The sequence below is a fragment of the Plecotus auritus genome, assembly GCF_963455305.1.
Source record: "Plecotus auritus genome assembly, chromosome: 9".
In the NCBI taxonomy this organism is placed as follows: Eukaryota; Metazoa; Chordata; class Mammalia; order Chiroptera; family Vespertilionidae; genus Plecotus; species Plecotus auritus.
In genome coordinates, this window is record NC_137783.1 from 59,038,661 (window position 1) to 59,058,091 (window position 19,431).

General features: G+C 42.9%; 1 protein-coding gene across 3 annotated transcripts in view; it reads left to right on the forward strand.

Annotated features, from left to right (window-relative positions):
* The window catches only part of PARG (poly(ADP-ribose) glycohydrolase), a 204,568-nt gene extending 188,061 nt beyond the window's left edge, over positions 1-16,507 (forward strand). For all 3 annotated transcript variants that reach the window (XM_080687384.1, XM_080687383.1, XM_080687382.1), the window contains 2 exons: positions 14,365-14,493; positions 15,292-16,507. In XM_080687384.1, coding sequence (XP_080543510.1) covers positions 14,365-14,493; positions 15,292-15,446 — 284 coding nt within the window. In that variant the 3' untranslated portion in view covers positions 15,447-16,507. The remainder of the gene's footprint in view (positions 1-14,364; positions 14,494-15,291) is intronic.
* Positions 16,508-19,431: the final 2,924 nt, after the last annotated feature.

Consider the following 19,431-nt stretch of genomic DNA (forward strand, 5'->3'; position numbering starts at 1 on the left):
TCAGCCTGTTGGGTTGTTGTCATATGGAGTTAATTTCTACATGTTTGCAGTTTTGTGAAGTATTTAGAAAAATCTTCTCTATTTTTTTATTCTAAAGACTTTTGCCCACATTTTCTTCAACTCAAAAATTTCATCTTATTTTCAGTGTTTTGAAGTTTATAGAAAAAAAATTCTGGGTTTTATTTTATGAAATCCTTTATCATTCTGAATTTGAGGAAACCTGTTTTTCACTCTGGACTTATTGATCTTATGACAGACACTTTTTTCTGTTTTTCTTTTAAGTGAAATGAATGAGTACATTTGTATCATCAATCCAGAAACCACGTCTGCCATAAGCCTTGGTTGTTTGTGCTGGACCATTTAGGAAGCTTTATAAATGTCTTTCTTCCATTTCTTTCTTTATGGCATAAAGCCTTTCAGACTGCAGATTGCTTCTGCTGGTGACTGTCAAGTATAGTATTTAAAGATTTTCATTATGCAATCCATTTTCTAATTATTGAGATTTAAAACTTTGGAGTGACTTTTTTAAAAATATATTTTTATTGATTTCAGAGAGGAAGGGAGAGAGAGAGAGAAACATCAGTGATGAGAGCGAATCACTGATTGCCTGCCTCCTGCACACCTCCTGTTGGGGATCGACGCCTGCAACCCGGGCATGTGCCCTTGTCTGGAATCAAACTCAGGATTCTTCTGTCCGCAGGCCGATGCTCTATCCACTGAGCCAAACCAGCTAGGGCTGGAGTGACTTTTTGACCATTCCCTCCCCTTTATTTGCTTGAATAATCATTAAAAAATTAGAAGTAGTCATAGTGTCCTTCAGTGAGGGATTATTTACTAAAACTAATTTTGAAAAGAAATTATGGTACATCTATGTAATGAAATATTATACAGCCATTATCTATTGCTGAAATATAATTGATGACATAGAAGGATTCTTTTGGAATCTGCCAAATTGGGGGGAAATGCATAGTATCCTATCTAATAAAGAGAGAATATGCTAATTGACCCTTTGCTATCACAAAGATGGTGGCACCCACAGCCAATAAGGAGGGAATATGCTAATTGACTGTCCCGCCCTCAAAGATGGCGATGCCCCCAGCCAATAAGGAGGGAATATGCTAATTGACTGCCACGCCTTCAAAGATGGCGCCCACAGCCACAAGATGGCAGCGCCCAGTTACCTCAGCCCTGCCGGGGTGGCAGGCACATGGCAAGGCTGCACGCCTGCCTCTGGAGTCCCCCAGTCCCTTTAGTCCCCCAGCCGCCCAGGGCTGGCCCAAGGCACAGGCAAGCCTCAGATGGCGGCTGCCCAGCCACCCAGGGCCGGCCCGAGGCACAGGCAAGCCTTGGATGGCGGCTGCCCAGCCACCCAGGGCTGCCCGAGGCTCAGGTATCCAGGGCCGGCCGAGGCTTGCGCTGCCAGCAGTGGCAGCAGTAGAGGTGTGATGGGGCGTCACCTTCCCCTGATAGCTGGGTCACCTCCCGCCCCTGAGGGCTCCTGGACTGTGAGAGGGGGCAGGCTGGGCTGAGGGAACCCCCGCTCCAGTGCATGAATTTTCATGCACCGGGCCTCTAGTATGTAATATAAATCACTTTTTAAATTAAACTATGAGCATGAAGTATGACACACAAATTTGAGATTCTCTATGTTTATCTGTATGTAAAGATTAACTTAGTTGTCTCTAGGTGAGTGGTATAGATGTTATTTTTCTTTTCAATCTGTATTTTTCTTTTGTGAGCATATAGGGTGGGCCAAAAGTAGGTTTATAGTTATGGGGATGCAAAACACAGTTTATTCTTGTATTATTGTTTATTAATTACTAGAGGCCCATTGCACGAAGATTTGTGCAAGAATAGGCCTTCCTTCCCCTGGCTTTGCTCCCGGCCACCTGGGAGCCGCCAATTCCTCGCTCCCAGCCAGAGCACCGCTCCTGTAGCTCCCTCTGCACCCTCATAGCAGGCGTCCCACCCTGCCCGGCCGCTCTGCGCCTGCATATGCAAATTAACCCACCATCTTTGTTGGGTTAATTTGCATCCTCACTCCTGATTGGCTGTGGGTGTAGCGGAGGTACAGTCAGTTTATATGTTTGTCTATTATTAGGTAAGATTGTATTCTTTTCCATACAAACAATTGTAAACCTACTTTTTCCTCACCTATACATTGGTTTTGTAACAAAAAAATTTCTGACAACATAGATGGGTCTTGAGGGCATTATGCTAAGTGAAATAAGTGAGATAGAAAGAAACAAATGGCATATGATCTTATATGTGGAATCTAAAAACAAAACAAAAAAATACTCATAGATTCATACATACAAAGAACAGATTGGTGGTTGCCAGAAGTGGGATTGGGGGTTGAAACTGGTAAAGAGGGTCAAAGGTACCAACTTCCATGCCTGGCCAGTGTGGCTTAGTGGTTGAGCATCGACCTGTGAACTAGGAGGTCATGGTTCAATTCCCCGTCAGGGCACATGGGTTATGGGCTGGATCCCCAATAGGGGGTGTTCAGGAGACAGCTGATCAGTGATTCTCTCTCATCATAGATGTTTCTATCTTCTCTCCCTCTCCCTTCCTCTCTGAAATCAGTGAAAATATATATATTTTTTAAAAGGGTACCAACTTTCAGTTATAAAATAAATAAGTTATGGAGCTACAATGTACAGCATAACAATTATAGTTAATAATACTGTATTGTATATTTCAAAGTTGCTAAAAGAGTAGATTTTGAAAGTTCTCATCACAAGAAAATAAATTTTTGTAACTATATATGGAGGTGAATGTTAGCTACACTTACTGTGGTGATCATTTATTTCTCAATATATAAAAATATCGAATTATTATGTTGTATACCTAAAACTAATATAATATAGGTCAATAATATCACAATTTTTACAAGTCAGCCATCAGAATAGTATAAGCTCCTCTTTTATAAGCTCACCTTCTCATTGGTCACATCACAGACAAGAGCAAGGGGACATTTAAGTCCTAGATTAATCTCCAAAAGAGGAGAGCACCAAAAAAGATGTTTGCTAATGAACTCATATTAGGGAGATAGAACAGGTACATAAAGAATTAGAGTATTGATAGATGATACAAATTTGGGGAGCTAAAACCCCCTGAGAGCAGATAAACACAGGGCCTATGTTACCATTCTCTACTGGCCATCCTTAGCTGTCCCTAGGTCTCACTCAACCTCTCATTAAGACTCTTCTGAACTATCAGGTGCTCTCCCTTTATAAGAGAAAGAAGGAGGGAAAACAGGGCGATATGTAAACCCTTAAACTTGTATTTCTCTTAGAAATAAGGCAAAAATGTTTTAATATGTGTGTTGCCCAATTGTATATGAGTTTTGCAATTTATAAAAATTTAATTTTGAACTGCTGTCATTGTATATTATATTTACAGCTAATAAGAGAATATTTTTCACATACTTACTGATTCAACAAACACTATTAATAACTTCTTGCCCCAGGCAACCAGAGGATAGGAAAAAAGGAACATGGGGAAGAGAGAGGGGCTTGGTGCCTGTCCCCCAGCAGCAGCCAGTGGCCTCCTGCACACCAGTGCGACCAAAGGGGCACTCTGTCCTCCCGCCTGATCCCCCATCTTTCTGAGCACCCTGCAGAGGCCCATGGAAATGCTTCTGAGTAACTGTGAACTCTTCTTATTTTGGGGGCACCTAGCTGTTCCAAAGTGACCCCTCAGTCCATACTTGACTTTTAACATTTTGTTAGTTTTAACTGATTTATTCTTACCCATTTCTATGGTGGCCACCTCTTTTTTTTCCTGTGCTCTTTCAGAAATAATACTGTGTTTCATCTTGTGTTGAAAGGGGCTTGTCATACTTCAGTTACTTTGCAAACTCAGCTCCCTGGTAGACTCAGGAAAAGTTATGATTCTGTAGCTCACTTGGCCTTTTCTCATTATTAAGTTGGAAGCAATGTGGTTTTTTGATGTTTTATTTATCTCATCTCAGTAGAGACTGTGGATATTTAGGGCTCCTGCCCTAAGTGTACCACCTGGCACCCATGTGATTTTTTAGGAGGTAATTTAAAACCATTTCTAAATGGTTATTGTGTTTTTTAATGTTTCTTCTGTCCCTTATTTCTGATTTTATTGCATGGTATTCAAAGATGTAGATTATATTATTTCTACTTTTTGCAGAGATTTGAGCTTCTCTTTGTGGCCTAACATAGTCAGTTGTTGCAGATATTATGTTGGCAGTTGAAAGTTGTCTCTGAATGGTGTAGCACTTATTCTAAGTCTGTTAGATTCTCCACCATTAGATCAGACCTTTATCGTTCTAATTTTATTGGTTTGCTTTGTGAAGGGATTGAGTGCAGCAAGAACGGTAGAGTGGTGACTAAAGTTCTTTTTGTTTTATTGTGGTTTTGTCTATTTCTTTTTGCATTTCCTTCAGTGTTTATTTTTTATGTCTCCATATTGTATTACCTGACTTGTAGGAGACTATGCCTTTGCTAGTTTAGCATAATTAAAATGTATCTTAATGTTGACTTTCACTACCCAAAAGTGACTTGCAAATACAATGTGCTCAAAGAATTTCTATTTAACAAACTTACTCAACAACCTCTGTGTGCCCTTCGTTAGATTACAATTTTGCCCATTTTTTTCCATTTTGCATATTCTTTAAACTGTCTATATCTGGCTAATTCCTTCTTTTTCTTTAAGACTCCACTCTCGTGTTAACTATTCCACAAAAATCCCCCTTTCTCTCTCACCCACCCCACTCCCCTACCCTACAAAATAGTTCTGTGTTAGGATTCTTTCAATTACAAGAGACACTAATGTACCTTATCACTTAAGTAATAGAGGGTATTTTATTGGCTGATGTGGCTGAGAAAGGCAGTGTAGAGTTGGCATCCTGAGATCAGATGCTTCCTTTCGTGTGTGTTGTTTAAAGATGATGGGCCTCATTCTCTTCTACTTTCATTGGTTATCTCCACATGGCAGACACTGTGACCAAATAGTTCCAGGCCTACAGTATTGCAGTTGAGTCCCTAGGGTTAAGGGGGACTCCTTAAATTAAAAATTCTGTGGAAATATTCTAATTTGACCAACTTAGATCACCTTTCCCTCCCTTGGACCAAATCATTATAATCAGGGAGTCATTAAACACTGAACACATCCCCTAATGATGTTAAGAGGATATCCAGTTGGGTTTTTTAATATATTTACACTAGAGGCCCGGTGCATGAAATTCGTGCACGGGAGGGGGAGCTGTTTCTCAGCCCAGCCTGCACCCTCTTCAATCTGGGACCCCTCGGGGGATGTCCGACTGCCGGTTTAGGCCCGATCCCGCCGTCGGACATCCCTCTCACAATCTGGGACTGCTGGTTCCTAACCGCTCACCTGCCTGCCTGCCTCATTGCCCCCTAACCACTCCACTGCCGGCCCAATCGCCCCCAACTGCCCTCCCCTGCTGGCCCAATGACCCCCAACTGCCCTCCCCTGCCGGCCCGATGGCCCCCAACTGCCCTCCCCTGCCGGCCCAATCACCCCCACTGCCCTGCCCTGCTGGCCCAATCGTCTACAACTACCCTCCCCTGCCACAACCCACCTCCTCCACGTGAGGTGGCAGAGACGCCGGGACCGGCCTCTACACTGCGCGGAGCGGCTGCCGGGCCCTGCCTCCGCTGTGCACATGACCATCTTGTGGCGGCGTCATGCACAAGGACACGAGGACCACTTAGGCTTTTATTAGTATAGATTAAACAAAAAGTTTTCTGAGATTATACAAATGTATATAACTTTGTTTTCTTTCATAACTTATATCCCATTTATGTCAAACTTAAATGATATCTTTACTAGTTATTTTGCTATTTTGGAATCAAGATAGCTAAACTCCAGAAAAAAACAATGTTCTAGAAAAGGTTGCAACCAGGACAATGCTGATAAATCATTTTCTACCATGCTATGGTTGGCCTGCCTATCCCTTTGGCAGGGGTTTGTGGTAGGTCTGGTTGTGGAAGTGGGAAAGGGGTGCCTATCAAAAAATGGAAAGTAGAAAAAAGAATTATGGACCAGGTCACCCCAATTTGTCTACCACAGGTTCCTCTTCTCTTTGTTGTTGTTTTTTGTCAGAACACATCATACTCTCCATTTATCTTACAGCCTTGTGCCTACACACTTGATAGATATTCCTTCCTTAATCTTTCTGCATTGTTCTCTTCTATGGACCCGGGCCTAGAATGGGCTCTTGTATGCTAACTGCATTCAGAGTGACTAGAGGTAGCGGAATAGTTGTTATGAGCACCTGGGAGATGCCGCTGAATTAGTGAATCTGGGAAATGCCTTTGGATTTTTTTTTTTTTTTCACTCTGGGAGTTGCTGACAGGCAGGTTTAAGAAATGCTGCATTCTGTTCTTTTGTTTGAATAGTTACCCTTCAGTTTGTAGCCTCATTTTTAAGATGAGGAGACCAAGGTATTTAGAGAGGCTAATAAACTGTTCAAGGAGAGACAGCTAGTAAATGTCAGAGCCAACATTCAGATTTGGCCTGTCATCCTCAAAAACCAGTATATGTTGTTGTTATTAAACATGTTGAATGTATTTTGTGGTGCAGGAATTGTACTAAGCGCTTTTCTTACATTAGTTCATAACAGTCTATTCAGTAGGTTTATTTGTCTCTTTAGACGTGTGATAACTAAGGAATAGAGAAGTAAGTAACTACCTGTGGTCACAAAGATATCAAGTGGCAGTGCTGAGATTCAAAGCAGGATTGATGCCCAAGAGCCCAGTGTCTGTGCTCTTGCTATTACTTTATTGTCCAAACTCTGGATCTGGATCTAGATTTGGAGTTGGCATTCTAGAGATGGTGGTTGAATTCTTGTAGAGAAAGAGCTTTTAAAGCAGATGAAAGGACCAGCGATTGAGCCTTTAGTAATATCCTTTGGGGATTTGGGTGGCCGGGGAGGGGGGTGGGAGTGGGGAGGGGATGTGGTGTCAAGATTAAAAACCTTAAAAACCACACCAGAGGACAAGACTAGTTAGAGAATAGGAGCTGGCCTGGAAGAGTAAGCTGAAGCCTGTGGGCTGGTAGCTTTTCAGATAAGCGAGCACGCGAGCTAACAGAACAGCTGGGGTTAATGAAGAAGGACATCAGTAGTACTTGCACATCGATGCTATTTCAGCCTGCTTGCCAGCATGCATTTAAATAAAACAATTTGAGGCAATTCTTCTGACTGACATTTGGTAAATTTGCTTGGAGTAGAGCAGAATGACGGGGCAGCTTTGCAGCATAGTGGGTGAGAGCGGGAGGTTTTCAGTCAGACTGCCGGGTTCGACTCTCAGCTCCACTCCTTTTTGGCTCTATGACTTCAAACAAATTACTTAACCTTTGGTGGCTATATTTCCTGATTTTCAAAATGGAGATAATACTAATGTTTACCTTATTTGGGTTTTGTAAGGACTAAGTGAGTTAATCATTGTAAATCTTGAATTTGTGCTTATAGAGCTGTGTAACCATTCAACATGCTATGAGATAGGAGCTCAGTGTTAGCAGTTGTTACTAATATTGCATGCTGATATTACAACCCACACCTATGGTTTGAATATCCATAATTTTACTCATTTTTTATTTGGTTCATCTGTTGCAAGAGGACACTGAATTGTGGTTTTTTTATGTTATATTTATTTGAATTTCTTTCATAGCTTAACATCGATGCCAAAAAGAAAATTAAAACCAAGCTCCCTGCAGGTTAATTTAAGTGATTATTTTGGCACCTACTTGTGCTTGAAGTTAGAATTTGATACTTTTATATCATACTTGGAGTCAGTCCACACGTCCTATTAGACTTGTGATGCAAGAGAGTTCACTTCACTCAGAGAACACAATTCTCTCAATTTACAAAGGCCTTGGGGATGTTGTAGCTAGTGGGGCCTAAAGACAATTGTTTAAAATGACCTTTTGTTAGTGATTACTGACGTATCTCAGGTCAAGAGTAATGTATATTTCTGAAAAATTTATTTGTGAATTTATAGTCTAATAGCCAATGAAAGGAGAAAAATTATAGCAAAGATTATGCAGTTCTACACTCAGAATCTTTAGGGATCTGACCTCCATTGCATAGCTGGGGAAAATGCTGGAAAGAGAGTTGACTTGGCAAAAGTCATACAGCTCATCGGTAGAGAAGGGTGAGGGCTGAACTAGGGCTCCTATCTCCAGACCCAACTTGTCTACCACATGTTTATATCACAGTGGGCACCCAAATAAAAATAGATGTGAATTTAAGAACGTAATGTGAATTGGTGTCTCTTATTAGGAACTGGCCTCCTTTTGGTAGCTCTGTCAGGCTTATCTCTAAGAACCTGTTCACTGGGGAAAAATGGCCTGTGAAGCATTTTTTTAATTGATTTTAGAACGAGAGGAAGGGGGAGGGGGAGAGAGAGACACACACACACACACACACACACATCAATGTGAGAGAGAAACATTGATCAGCTGCCTCTTGCACGCCCCCTACTGGGGATGGAGCCTGCAACCTGGGTATGTACCCTGACTGGGGAATAGAACTAGCAACCTTGTGGTGCATGGGACAGTGCTCAACCAACTGAACCACACTGTCCAGGCGTGTGGTGTTTTTTTTTTATGAGTTTATCTGAGCAGAACTGACAACATATGCCAAGAAACAAGATCTCAAATGCTCCTGCCTTGTGAAGCACTTTAAAAATAAGTTTTATAGAGAGATAAATTTTAAGTGTTTTACCAATATTTCATTTCCTTAAAAGGCAAATGACCAGTTATGTAGTATTTCTGTATATAAGGAGGAAATAGGACTAAAAGAACATTTCTTTGGGTCTCTCTCTTTTTTAAAAAATTATATTTTTACTGATTTCAGAGGGAGAGAGATATAGAATCATCCTATCTAATAAAATAGTAATATGCAAATTGACCATCACTCCAACACATAAGATGGCCGCCCCCATGTGGTCAAAGTTGGCCACCCCCATGTGGACACAAGATGGCTGCCACAAGATGGCCAGCAGGGGAGGGCAGTTGGGAGGGACCAGGCCTGCAAGGAAGGGCAGTTGGGGGGGACCAGGCCTACAGGGGAGGGCAGTTGGGGGGGACCAGGCCTGCAGGCAAGGGCAGTTGGGGGGACCAGGCCTGCAGGCAAGGGCAGTTGGGGGAGACCTGGCCTGCAAGGGAGGGCAGTTGGGGGTGATCAGGCCTGCAGGGGAAGGTAGTTGGGGGGACCAGGCCTGCAGGGGAGGGCAGTTGGGGGTGATCAGGCCTGCAGGGGAAGGTAGTTGGGGGGACCAGGCCTGCAGGGGCGGGCAGTTGCGGGGGGGGGGGGGGGACCAGGCCAGCAGGGGAGGGCAGTTGGCGGGGGGGACCAGGCAGGCAGGGGAGGGCAGTTAGGGGTGACCAGGCCGGCAGAGGAGGGCAGTTAGGGGCAATCCAGCCGACAGGGGAGCAGTTAGGCGTTCATCAGGCTGGCAGGGGAGTGGTTAGGGGGTGATCAGACTGGCAGGCTGAAGCAGTTAGGGGCAATCAGGCAGGCAAGCAGTTGGGAACCAGGATTCCTGGATTGTGAGGGGGATGTCCGACTGTCCGTTTAGGCCCAATCCTGTCGAGGGGTCCCAGATTGGAGAGGGGTCCCAGATTGGAGAGGGTGCAGGCTGGGCTGAGGGACACCCCTGCGCCCCCCACCCCATGCACGAATTTCGTGCACCGGGCCTCTCGTCAATGATAAGAGAGAATCATTGATCAGCTGCCTCCTGCACACCCCACACTGGGGATCGAACCTGCAACCTGGGTATATGGCCTGACCAGGAATTGAACCGAGACCTCCAGGTCCATAAGTCGATGCTCAATCACTGAGCCACACCGGCCAGCCTCTCTCTATTTTAAATAGGAAATACTTAAACCTAAATTCTCATTGAAACTAAGAGGTAAGAAATGATACCTCTTGGTAGAGGAAGATGATGATACATTAGTTTCCATTTTTATGTGTAGTTTAGGTTAATTAGGACCCTTTGAAATTGAGTGTATTGAAGCTTTAATGTATGCACAAGTTGGTTGAGCAGTTTTAATTAAAATATTTCTATTTTGAGATTAATTGCTTTCAGTTCTCTGAGATTAATGAGGCCTAGTCATGTTGTGGATACTCAACAAATATTAGTTTGGAAATTAGAAAATACTTTGGTATTTTAGAATCTCACCTATAGTATAGTGTCTTATATTCTTTCTCAAATCTGGGGAAACTGAACATATCAAATTTAGTAGTTTAAAAATATTTTCCCATCCTATTTAATTTTAAAAACTTTTTACTTGAAAATAATTTTGAATTCATAAAAGTTACAAAAAGTAAAATTATACACACACACTTATCTCTCTGTGTGTATATACATACATATGTGTGTATATATATATGCAAACATATATACACATACAATTTTTTTCTGAATCATTTGAGCTTGTTATATACATTGTGCCCCTTTTCCTAAATATTCAGTTTGTGCTTCCTAAGAATAAAATATTTTCTGCCCTAGCCGGTTTGGCTCAGTGGATAGATCGTCAGCCTGCAGACTGAAGGGTCTTGGGTTCAATTCCGGTCAAGGGCACATGCCCAGGTTGCAGGTTCAATCCCCAGTGTAGGGCGTGCAGAAGGCAGCCAAACAGTGATTCTCTCTCATCATTGATGTTTCTATCTATCTCTCCCTCTCCTTCCTCTCTGAAATCAATAAAAATATATTTTTTAAAAAGAAAATATTTTATATAAAACACATTACAGTTATTAATTGCATAATTATGCATTGATTGAATATTTTCATCTACTGTATCATCTATGTTCCAGTTTTGTCAAGTGGTCTAATAAAATCATGTATAGCCTTTTTGCCCTTCAGTACAGGGTCTAGAGACAGATATTGCATTTAGTTGTCATGTCTTATAGCCTCCTTTTAAATCTGGAGTGTTTCCACAGCTCTCTGTTTTCTATGCCATAGACATGTGTTAAGAATTCAGTGTTCCTTGGGTTTGTTCGCTGTTTGCTCATGATTAGCTTGAGTCTCTGCATGCTCAGAGTATTGCGCAGGTGATAGTGTCTAAGGCACATGATGGCCATCTGACCCCACTGGTGATGTTAATTTTGATCATCCAGTAAAGATGTATAATTTCTCCACTGTGTAGGTTTTGGACTTTTTTCCTTTCTTGTGGCTTTAAGACAAAATTTACCATAGATTCAGCATCCTTTAATGATTTTTGCTGGATCAAATCTTTGCCATGATGGTTGCAGAAAGAGGATTATCTCATTCTAGCGATCTCTCCAACTTACTGATTATTAGTCTTTGGCTTTCCCCTGGGAGCAAGAGCTCTCCTTCCTCTTCTCTGTTTATTTATTATGTACTAGAGGCTGGTGCACGAAATTCGTGCACAGGAGGGTCTCCCTCAGCCCAGCCCTGCACCCTCTCCAATCCTGGACCCCTTAGGGGATGTCCGACTGCTGGTTTAGGCCCGATTGGGATTGGGCCTAAACTGGCAGTCGGACATCCCTCTCACAATCTGGGACTGCTGGCTCCTAATCGCTCACCTGCCTGCCTGCCTGGTTGCTCCTAACTGCCCCCCCTCCCCGCCAGCCCGGTCACCCCTTACTGCCCCCCCTGCCGGCCTGGTCACCCCCAACTGCCCCCCCTGCTGACCTGGTCGTCCCCAACTGCCCCCCACCCCGCCGGCCTAGTCACCCCTCACTGCCCCCTCTGCTGGCCTGGTTGCCCCCAACTGCACCCACCCCTGCTGGCCTGGTCGCCCCTAACTGCCCCCTCTGCCGGCCTGGTTGCCCCCAACTGCACCCACCCCTGCTGGCCTGGTCGCCCCTAACTGCCCCCCCCCCCGCCAGCCTGGTTGCCCCCAACTGCCCCCCCTGCTGGCCTGGTCACCCCACACAGCCTGCTATTCAGTCGTTTGGTCGTCCCTCACTAACCCCCCTGCTGGCCTGGTCGTAGGCAGCCATCTTGTGAGGGTGTGAGGGTCAATTTGCATATTACATCTTTATTATATAGGATTATCACTGTGGACTAAGCAATTCGTATTTTTTCAGTAGTTTGTAATTTATTACTGTACTTAATATTTTGGTACTTAGCTTCCAGATTTTGCTAGTGGGAGCTTCTTCAAATTGGTCCCTGTATCCATGTGACACATTCCCACCAATTTTTTTTTCCACCATTTTTTTAAACATATCCTTACTTTCTGGTATAGCAAAATATTTTGAACTCGTCTTGTACCTGTCCTGTCCCTATTGTGGAATCAGGCATTTCCCTGAGGCGTCCTGCTCTTTTTAGGGGGAATGCTGTTAGATACCAAGATCTGGGCAATAGGTATGCTCATTGCTACTGGGATGTCTTCCTTTAGACTTTTTCAGCAAAGGAAGAGATTCTCTCTCTCTCTCTCTCTCTCTCTCTCTCTCTCTCTCACACACACACACACACACACACACACACACACACATATTGGGAATGTCATGAGCACTTACAGGTGTCTTCCATTGCAATGTATCTCTTCCCAGAGTTGTTTGTCTTTTCCCATTAGAGAGAACCCCAGCTCCCAACAGTATCAACATTTACTCATTTGCTCAATCCTGAAATATATCTAAAATACTTTCAGAATTGCTTTGCCTGTACTACTATGGTAAGCAAACCTAGTAAAAAGAGTGGGGAGTGAGTTTGTAATTCTTTCCTTCATGCCCAATACTGAGGGTATTTTAGTCAAATATTGTATTCATAAGTTACATTAGTTCTTCCTTTCATCCTTCCCTTTTTCCTTTCCCTTCAGTGTAGTTATGTTATTTTTTTGAAATAAAATTAGGCTCACTTGTTTTCGTTTGCTTTCCATTATAGGTTTCTCCTCATTCCCATTCTTTTTGTTTATTTGTTAATCCTCACCAAGGATATTTTTTCCATTGGTTTTTTTTAGAGAGAATGGAAGAGAGAGAGAGAGAGAGAGAGAGAGAGAGAGAGAGAGAGAGAAACATTGATGTGAGAGGGGCACATTGATTGGTCGCCTCCCACACACACCCCAGTCAGTCCTGATCCCGGTCCCAGTGGGGGAGGGGCGTACAGGGGGAGTGTCCCTGGAAGAGTCTCGCGCCACCGCTGCTGCTGTAGCTGTGCTTGCCACCCATGAGCCCGGCGTCTGGCACCCATTGGTGAGCCTGCAACCGAGGTATGACATGCCCTTGACCAGAATAGAACCCAAGACCCTGCACTCCACAGGCCAGCGCTCTAACCACTGAGACAGAGCATCATTCCCATTCTTACTGGGTGTTTTTTTTTTTAATTATTTTTATTGATTTCAGAGAGGAAGGGAGAGGGAGAGAGAGTTAGAACCATCAATGAGGAGAGAGAATCATTGATTGGCTGCCTTCCACACCCCCCCCCCCAAACTGGGGATTGAGCTCACAACCTGGGCATGTGCCCTTGACTGGAATCGAACCAGGGACCCTTCAGTCCATAGGCTGATGCTCTAACCACTAAGCAAAACCAGCTAGGGCCCCATTCTTACTGTTTTAATTTTATTTTTTGAAGTATATAATATTAACTTGCTCTCAAAATTCAAAACCATACTAAAACTGTTTTAGTTTTATTTCCACCTCCTTTTTTAAAAGGAAAAAGATATATAACTAGAAAAGGGCATTTATTATACCTGTGTTCAGTTTTGTTGTTATTATTTAAATTAAATTTTGTCTATTGAGATGAAGATTACAAGAAACTTCATTTTTTGAAACATCCTTGAGTCTCAGTGATTTGTAACTTTGATTCCTGGAGACAGTGGTTCTGAATGATTTTCCCATCCCAGCACGCAGAGTTACTGTCCAATGTTCTCAGTAGCAATCACTCCACGCTGCGGTGATTGGGTAGAGGTGGGTGTGCGGGAAGGGTGAGATGCTTGCTGAGGGCTAATGAGGGCATTGCAGCCTCCCAGGTACATTGGTCAAGGGGAATTACAGAGACTCCTGTGGTACAAAGACCAGTGGCTGTGTAATGAGACAAATCATCAGGTAAGCAAACACACAAATTTTAGTTTCAGTTTAGTATAAGCAAGAAGAAATACCACTTTAGTGCCTTAGCTCTGCTGCCTCAAATGCACCTTCCTTTGTCTTCCCACAAAGGTGCTTGATGGGAATTCTGTGGCTTAATGATAGTCTCGGCAGCAGGTCTGAACAGTCACACAAGTAGATGATTTATGCCCACCCTGTATTTGCCATTTCTAATGTGTATATCAGGTTTATAAATCTTTTAATGCAGGATACATCTGTGGCACACTAGCTATAATTTAGCTGGTTGAAAGAACTAACGGTATCTTCATGGGAATTGTCATAATATAGCTGTGTTTTCTCTCTTGCCACAGCCTTAATACAGATACTGGCAGCTGCTGTAGCTGAGCGGGATGTGGTTTATTTCACTTTTGGGGACGCGGAATTGATGAGAGACATTTACAGCATGCACACTTTTCTTACTGAAAGGAAACTGACTGTTGGTAAGTAGGAGATAGTCTTGATACTGCTATCCAGTGGATTTAGCAGGAGGAGCACATGCCAAATCTGGATGGATCACAGTGAATAAGAAAAAAATGAAGTGTGATTTTTGAGGAGGGGAGGCAAAGTTTTAGAGAGGCGTCATTGGTAGAATCATTGTTTTCTGGCAAAGTGTCATTCACAGTTTTGAAAGGGTATATCATCTTATTAAAGTAAGGCTAAGAAGCTGGAGTTAGTGTCTATTTTTATGTTTGTGTATACAGAAAACTAAAAGAAGGAAGCGTAGGAGGTAAGTTCAAACCTAAGAAGCCTCATTCTGAGCTCTGCTTAGCACACACACCAGCTTGCTCACCTAGTGTTTCTGCTGGACAGGAAAGGCCTTGCTGCCATGGGAGCCCAGTGCAGAATCAGAGCGGCTGCAGATTCCCAAAGGATGCGTGGGTAATGTGCGACACACGGAGGCAAAGTAGTTTACAGTTGTTCAGGTGGAAAATAATACAGTAATTAATAAATAATAATACAAGAATGAACTCTGTTTCATGTACCCACAACTATAAACTTACTTTTGCCCCACCCTGTATATAGCCTGTTGGAATCATGAGCTAATAAATAGCTGCTTTAAAGAATTTTTAAAAATTTTATCTTTATGTCAGGAAAGCCTTCCAGGCATATGAAATTCATACTCTATTTTCAAATTTAAACATATGTTATTTAGATTAAGATAAAACTGAGTGTTGTTTAGTAGTTTCATCCATCTATATACCTTAATGTGCAAATTGGTCTTGCCTTTTACTCCCCAGGAGAAGTATATAAGCTGTTGCTACGCTATTACAATGAAGAATGTAGAAACTGTTCCAGCCCCGGACCAGACATGAAACTTTACCCATTCATATACCAGGACGTTGAGTCCTGCGCGGAGACCACCAACCAGCCAGGACAAAGGACTGGGGCCTGAGGAGCGGAGTGACTAGAACCTCCTTCCACCTCCTCACAGAAACATCCTGTATGAATTGTCACGTGTAATATATGAACTGACCTAATATAATGTGTGCATAATCCACACTTGTATGCAAGGATGGCATCCCTTCCATACATATGCAGTTGTCAGTTTGTACATCCAAGTCCCCTCCATCTGGACTTATGTAAACTTAGATATATTTTTTTTTCACTTTTTCCTATTTCAATCTTCACTCTTTGATTGTTCTTCCTTTTGCCCATCAGATTTCTTGTGAAGTCCCATGAAAGGTTATGCTCATCCCATCAGGTCTCTTTTTTGATGCCGGTATATTATACAAATGGCCTCTGCAGCCACAGATCCAGTAGCTCCAGAGAAGAAGTTGAAGTGCACGAATCTCTTCAGCTGGGTCTGCTAAAGCTCTCTCCAGGGGCCTCTCATCCCAGCTCTTGTTATGATTACATTGTCTGAGGTTTTGAATTTTGAAAACTAAGAGCTGGGCTTTTTTCATTCATGTTATATAATTCAAATCTCCTAAGCTAAAACAATTTCGCATTTAAGACAGAATAATTTCCAGAAATACTTATTTTGAGACATCACCTTTGTCTGTTAGAGTTTTTCTGTCCTTTTTTCCCTCATCAATTTTTATTGATAATGGTTTTAGAAACTGACCAAGATGGGAAAAAAGGTAGAATAAGAGAGAATTTCTCCAAGTGATGTTTTAAAAAACTATATTCAAGAGAGTTGAAGGATTTTTTGTTTCTTGGGATTTTTTTTTCTTTTTAAATTAGGATTATTGTTTGTTCCTTGGTGCTTAAGGCATCGTCATACAACCAAAGTTTACGAACTGGGAACTTAGTGCTGATTTGTTCATATTGAAGTTGCTCTGGTATTCAAGGTTATATAGTTAATAAATTTTCATTAACAATCATTTGTCAGAAACTCCCATATTATCTATATTTATATGTAATATAAATATATCTTCTTTAAGTGTGTCTCTGTGCAACCACATAAAGTCTAAATAAAACTGGAGTTGTGGAAAATGATTCCGTTTAAGCTTTATCAGGGCCTCTGTTTCAAATCTTATTTACAGTTGTGTCCCTTTAAAACTGGCAACAAACTAATAATGTCTTTTGAAGGTTTCAAGTGAAAACTAATACCAATTTTATGTTAATGGAGAGTAGAGTTTAATCACAAAAGCACTTATTTCTGTTTATAAAATAATTGTAAACCATACTGTAGAAGTTCTAGTTTATAGTCAATGTCAGGAAAAGCTATTGGAGGTCAAATCTTAATAATAAGAAGTTTTGGTAGATGGTCCAAACTGGTATCAACATTGGCAGGGAAAAATGGGGGCTTGGCCAATGTCTGTAACTTTTTTGTTTGCATAGATTGAGAGGTTAATGGATTTGGAACCTAAAAGCAGCCACTTACCATTAACCAAGTTCTTTGCCATAGTAACTAAGATTTTTATTCATCTCCCTAGATCCGAAGTGTCTGGCTGTATGTCTTTTGATACTAAAGTTTCCTCTTTCCTCTCTAACCCATTCTATGCTTTGGTAAACATTCATAGTTATATTTTATTTCCTTACTAGAGGCCCGGTGCATGAAATTCATGCACGGGGTGGGGGGGTGGGGTGGGGGGACCTTGTCCTTCAGCCCAGCCTGCACCCTCTCCAATCTGGGACCCCAACTGCCCGTTTAGGCCCGATCCTACTTGGATCCTACCTGGATCAGGCCTAAACGGGCAGTGGGACATCGCTCTTACAATCCAGGACTGCTGGCTCCCAACTGCGCGCCTGCCTGCCTTCCTGATTGCCCCTAACCGCTTATGCCTGCCAGCCTGATCACCCCCTAACCACTCCCCTGCCAGCCTGATTGATGCCTAACTGCTCGCCTGCCAGCCTGTTTGCCTCTAACTGCCCTCCCCTGCAGGCCTGGTCACCCCCAACTGCCCTCCCCTGCAGGCCTGGTCACCCCTAACTGCCCTCCCCTGCAGGCCTGGTCCCCCCCCAACTTCTCTCCTGCAGGCCTGGGTCCCCCCCCAACTGCCCTTCCCTGCGGGCCCGGTCGCCCCTACCTTCCCTCCTCTGCTGGCCTGGTCACCCCTAAGTGCCCTCCCCTGCAGGCTTGGTTTCTCCCAACTGCCCTCCCCTGCTGGCCTGATCACCCACAACTGCCCTCCCTTGCAGACCTGGCCCCTCCCAACTGCCCTCCCCTGGTGGCCATCTTGTGGTGGCCATCTTGTGTCCACATGGGGTCAGTCATCTTTGACCACATGGGGGCAGCCATCTTGTGTGTTGGAGTGATGGTCAATCTGCATATTACTCTTTCATTAGATAGGATAGAGGCCTCGTGCACAGGTGGGGGCCAGCTGGTTTGCCCTGAAGGGTGTCCCGGATCAGGGTGGGGGTTCCCTTGGGGCCTGGGGCGGCCTGGGCGAGGGGCCTGTGGTGGTTTGCAGGCCGGCCACACCCCCTGGCGACCCAAGTGGAGGCCCTGGTATCTGGGGTTTATTTATCTTCTACAATTGAAACTTTGTAGCCTGGAGCGGAGCCAAGCCTTCTGCTTGCTCGGTGGTGGCAGCCATTTCTATTGGGATTTATGGATCTTCTATAATTGAAACTTTGTAGCCTTAAGCGAGGCCTGGGCCTGCCAGGGTGTGTGGAAAGCTTGGCTTCCTCCATCGCCACGGGCAACCCTAGCCTCCTGCTCTTTCCAGCTCTGTGGCTGCCGCCATTTCTGTTTGGGTTTATGTATCTTCTATCATTGAAACTTTGTAGCCTTGAGTGGAGACCTAGGCCGGCAAGGGCAGGAAAGCTTGGCTTCCTCCATTGCCGGGGAAACCCAAGCCTCCCTCCTGCTCTCTGTGGCTGTAGCCATCTTGGTTGGGTTTATTTGCATATTCACTCCTGATTGGCTGGTGGTTGTGGCTTGTGGGTGTAGCAGAGTGGTGGTTAATTTGCATATTGCTCTTTTATTAGATAGGATTCTAGCTCCATATTTTTTCCCTCTTACCCAGCCCCAAGACTAAGTGAATAGCTCTTTAAAACACTGTGAAAAGTATAGGATAATTTATGTGGGAGCTAAGCCGTTATATCCAGTTAAGAAGTCCTCCCATAGATTATAAAACCTTTATTTTATGTACTATTTTTAAAAATTACTGCGAATTAGAATATGATATTCCATCAATTTTATAAGTATTTGGATTTCAGATGCCACAATATGAGGAAAAAGTTCAATTTGGAATTAATGAAATATGGTATCTGTGGAATAAATGTATACTCTGAAATATTGTGCTTCCTATATGTTCATCAGCAGATTAGGGTATATTTTAGGCTATTACCAATTCTATAGAGAGTATATTTCTTCCTAAATACTGAATTTTTATGCCTAAGTTTATAGGTTACTTTCACAAACCTTAATAGAAATTATAACATTCTGACATGATGGTCTCCACCTTCTCACCACCAAGGACCCCTTTTATTGTTTTGTTCTCAAAGTCTCCATATTTTGAAATACTTTGATATCAAATAAAATTCATTTGTTAAGCTAATTGTTTTCATTTTTAATAAATTAAATGTGCAGTGTTCAGACTAAGACAATATAATTCCAGCTAAAACAGAAGAAACCTTCATATACAGATCACCCATCTTCAACAATTATCAATTCATAGCAAATCTCACTTGCATTCTATCCCTACCAAATTATTTGAAATTTATCTCAGACTTTATATTTCATCTGTAAATGAATGTCTCTAAAAGATATTACCAAAAAAATGTATTACCACAGTTTCATCACACACACACACACACACACATGCACCCCAAACATTAAATTTCTTTTCCTTATTCTTCCTGCTAAGTACAGCTAAAAATCCTGAACATGATATGTAAAACAAACATAAGACTATGAAAGGTGGGTGGGAGAGGAAGAGGCAGACTGGCTAGGGTTTTGGGGAGCCAAGGAACAATCCAGTGGCAAG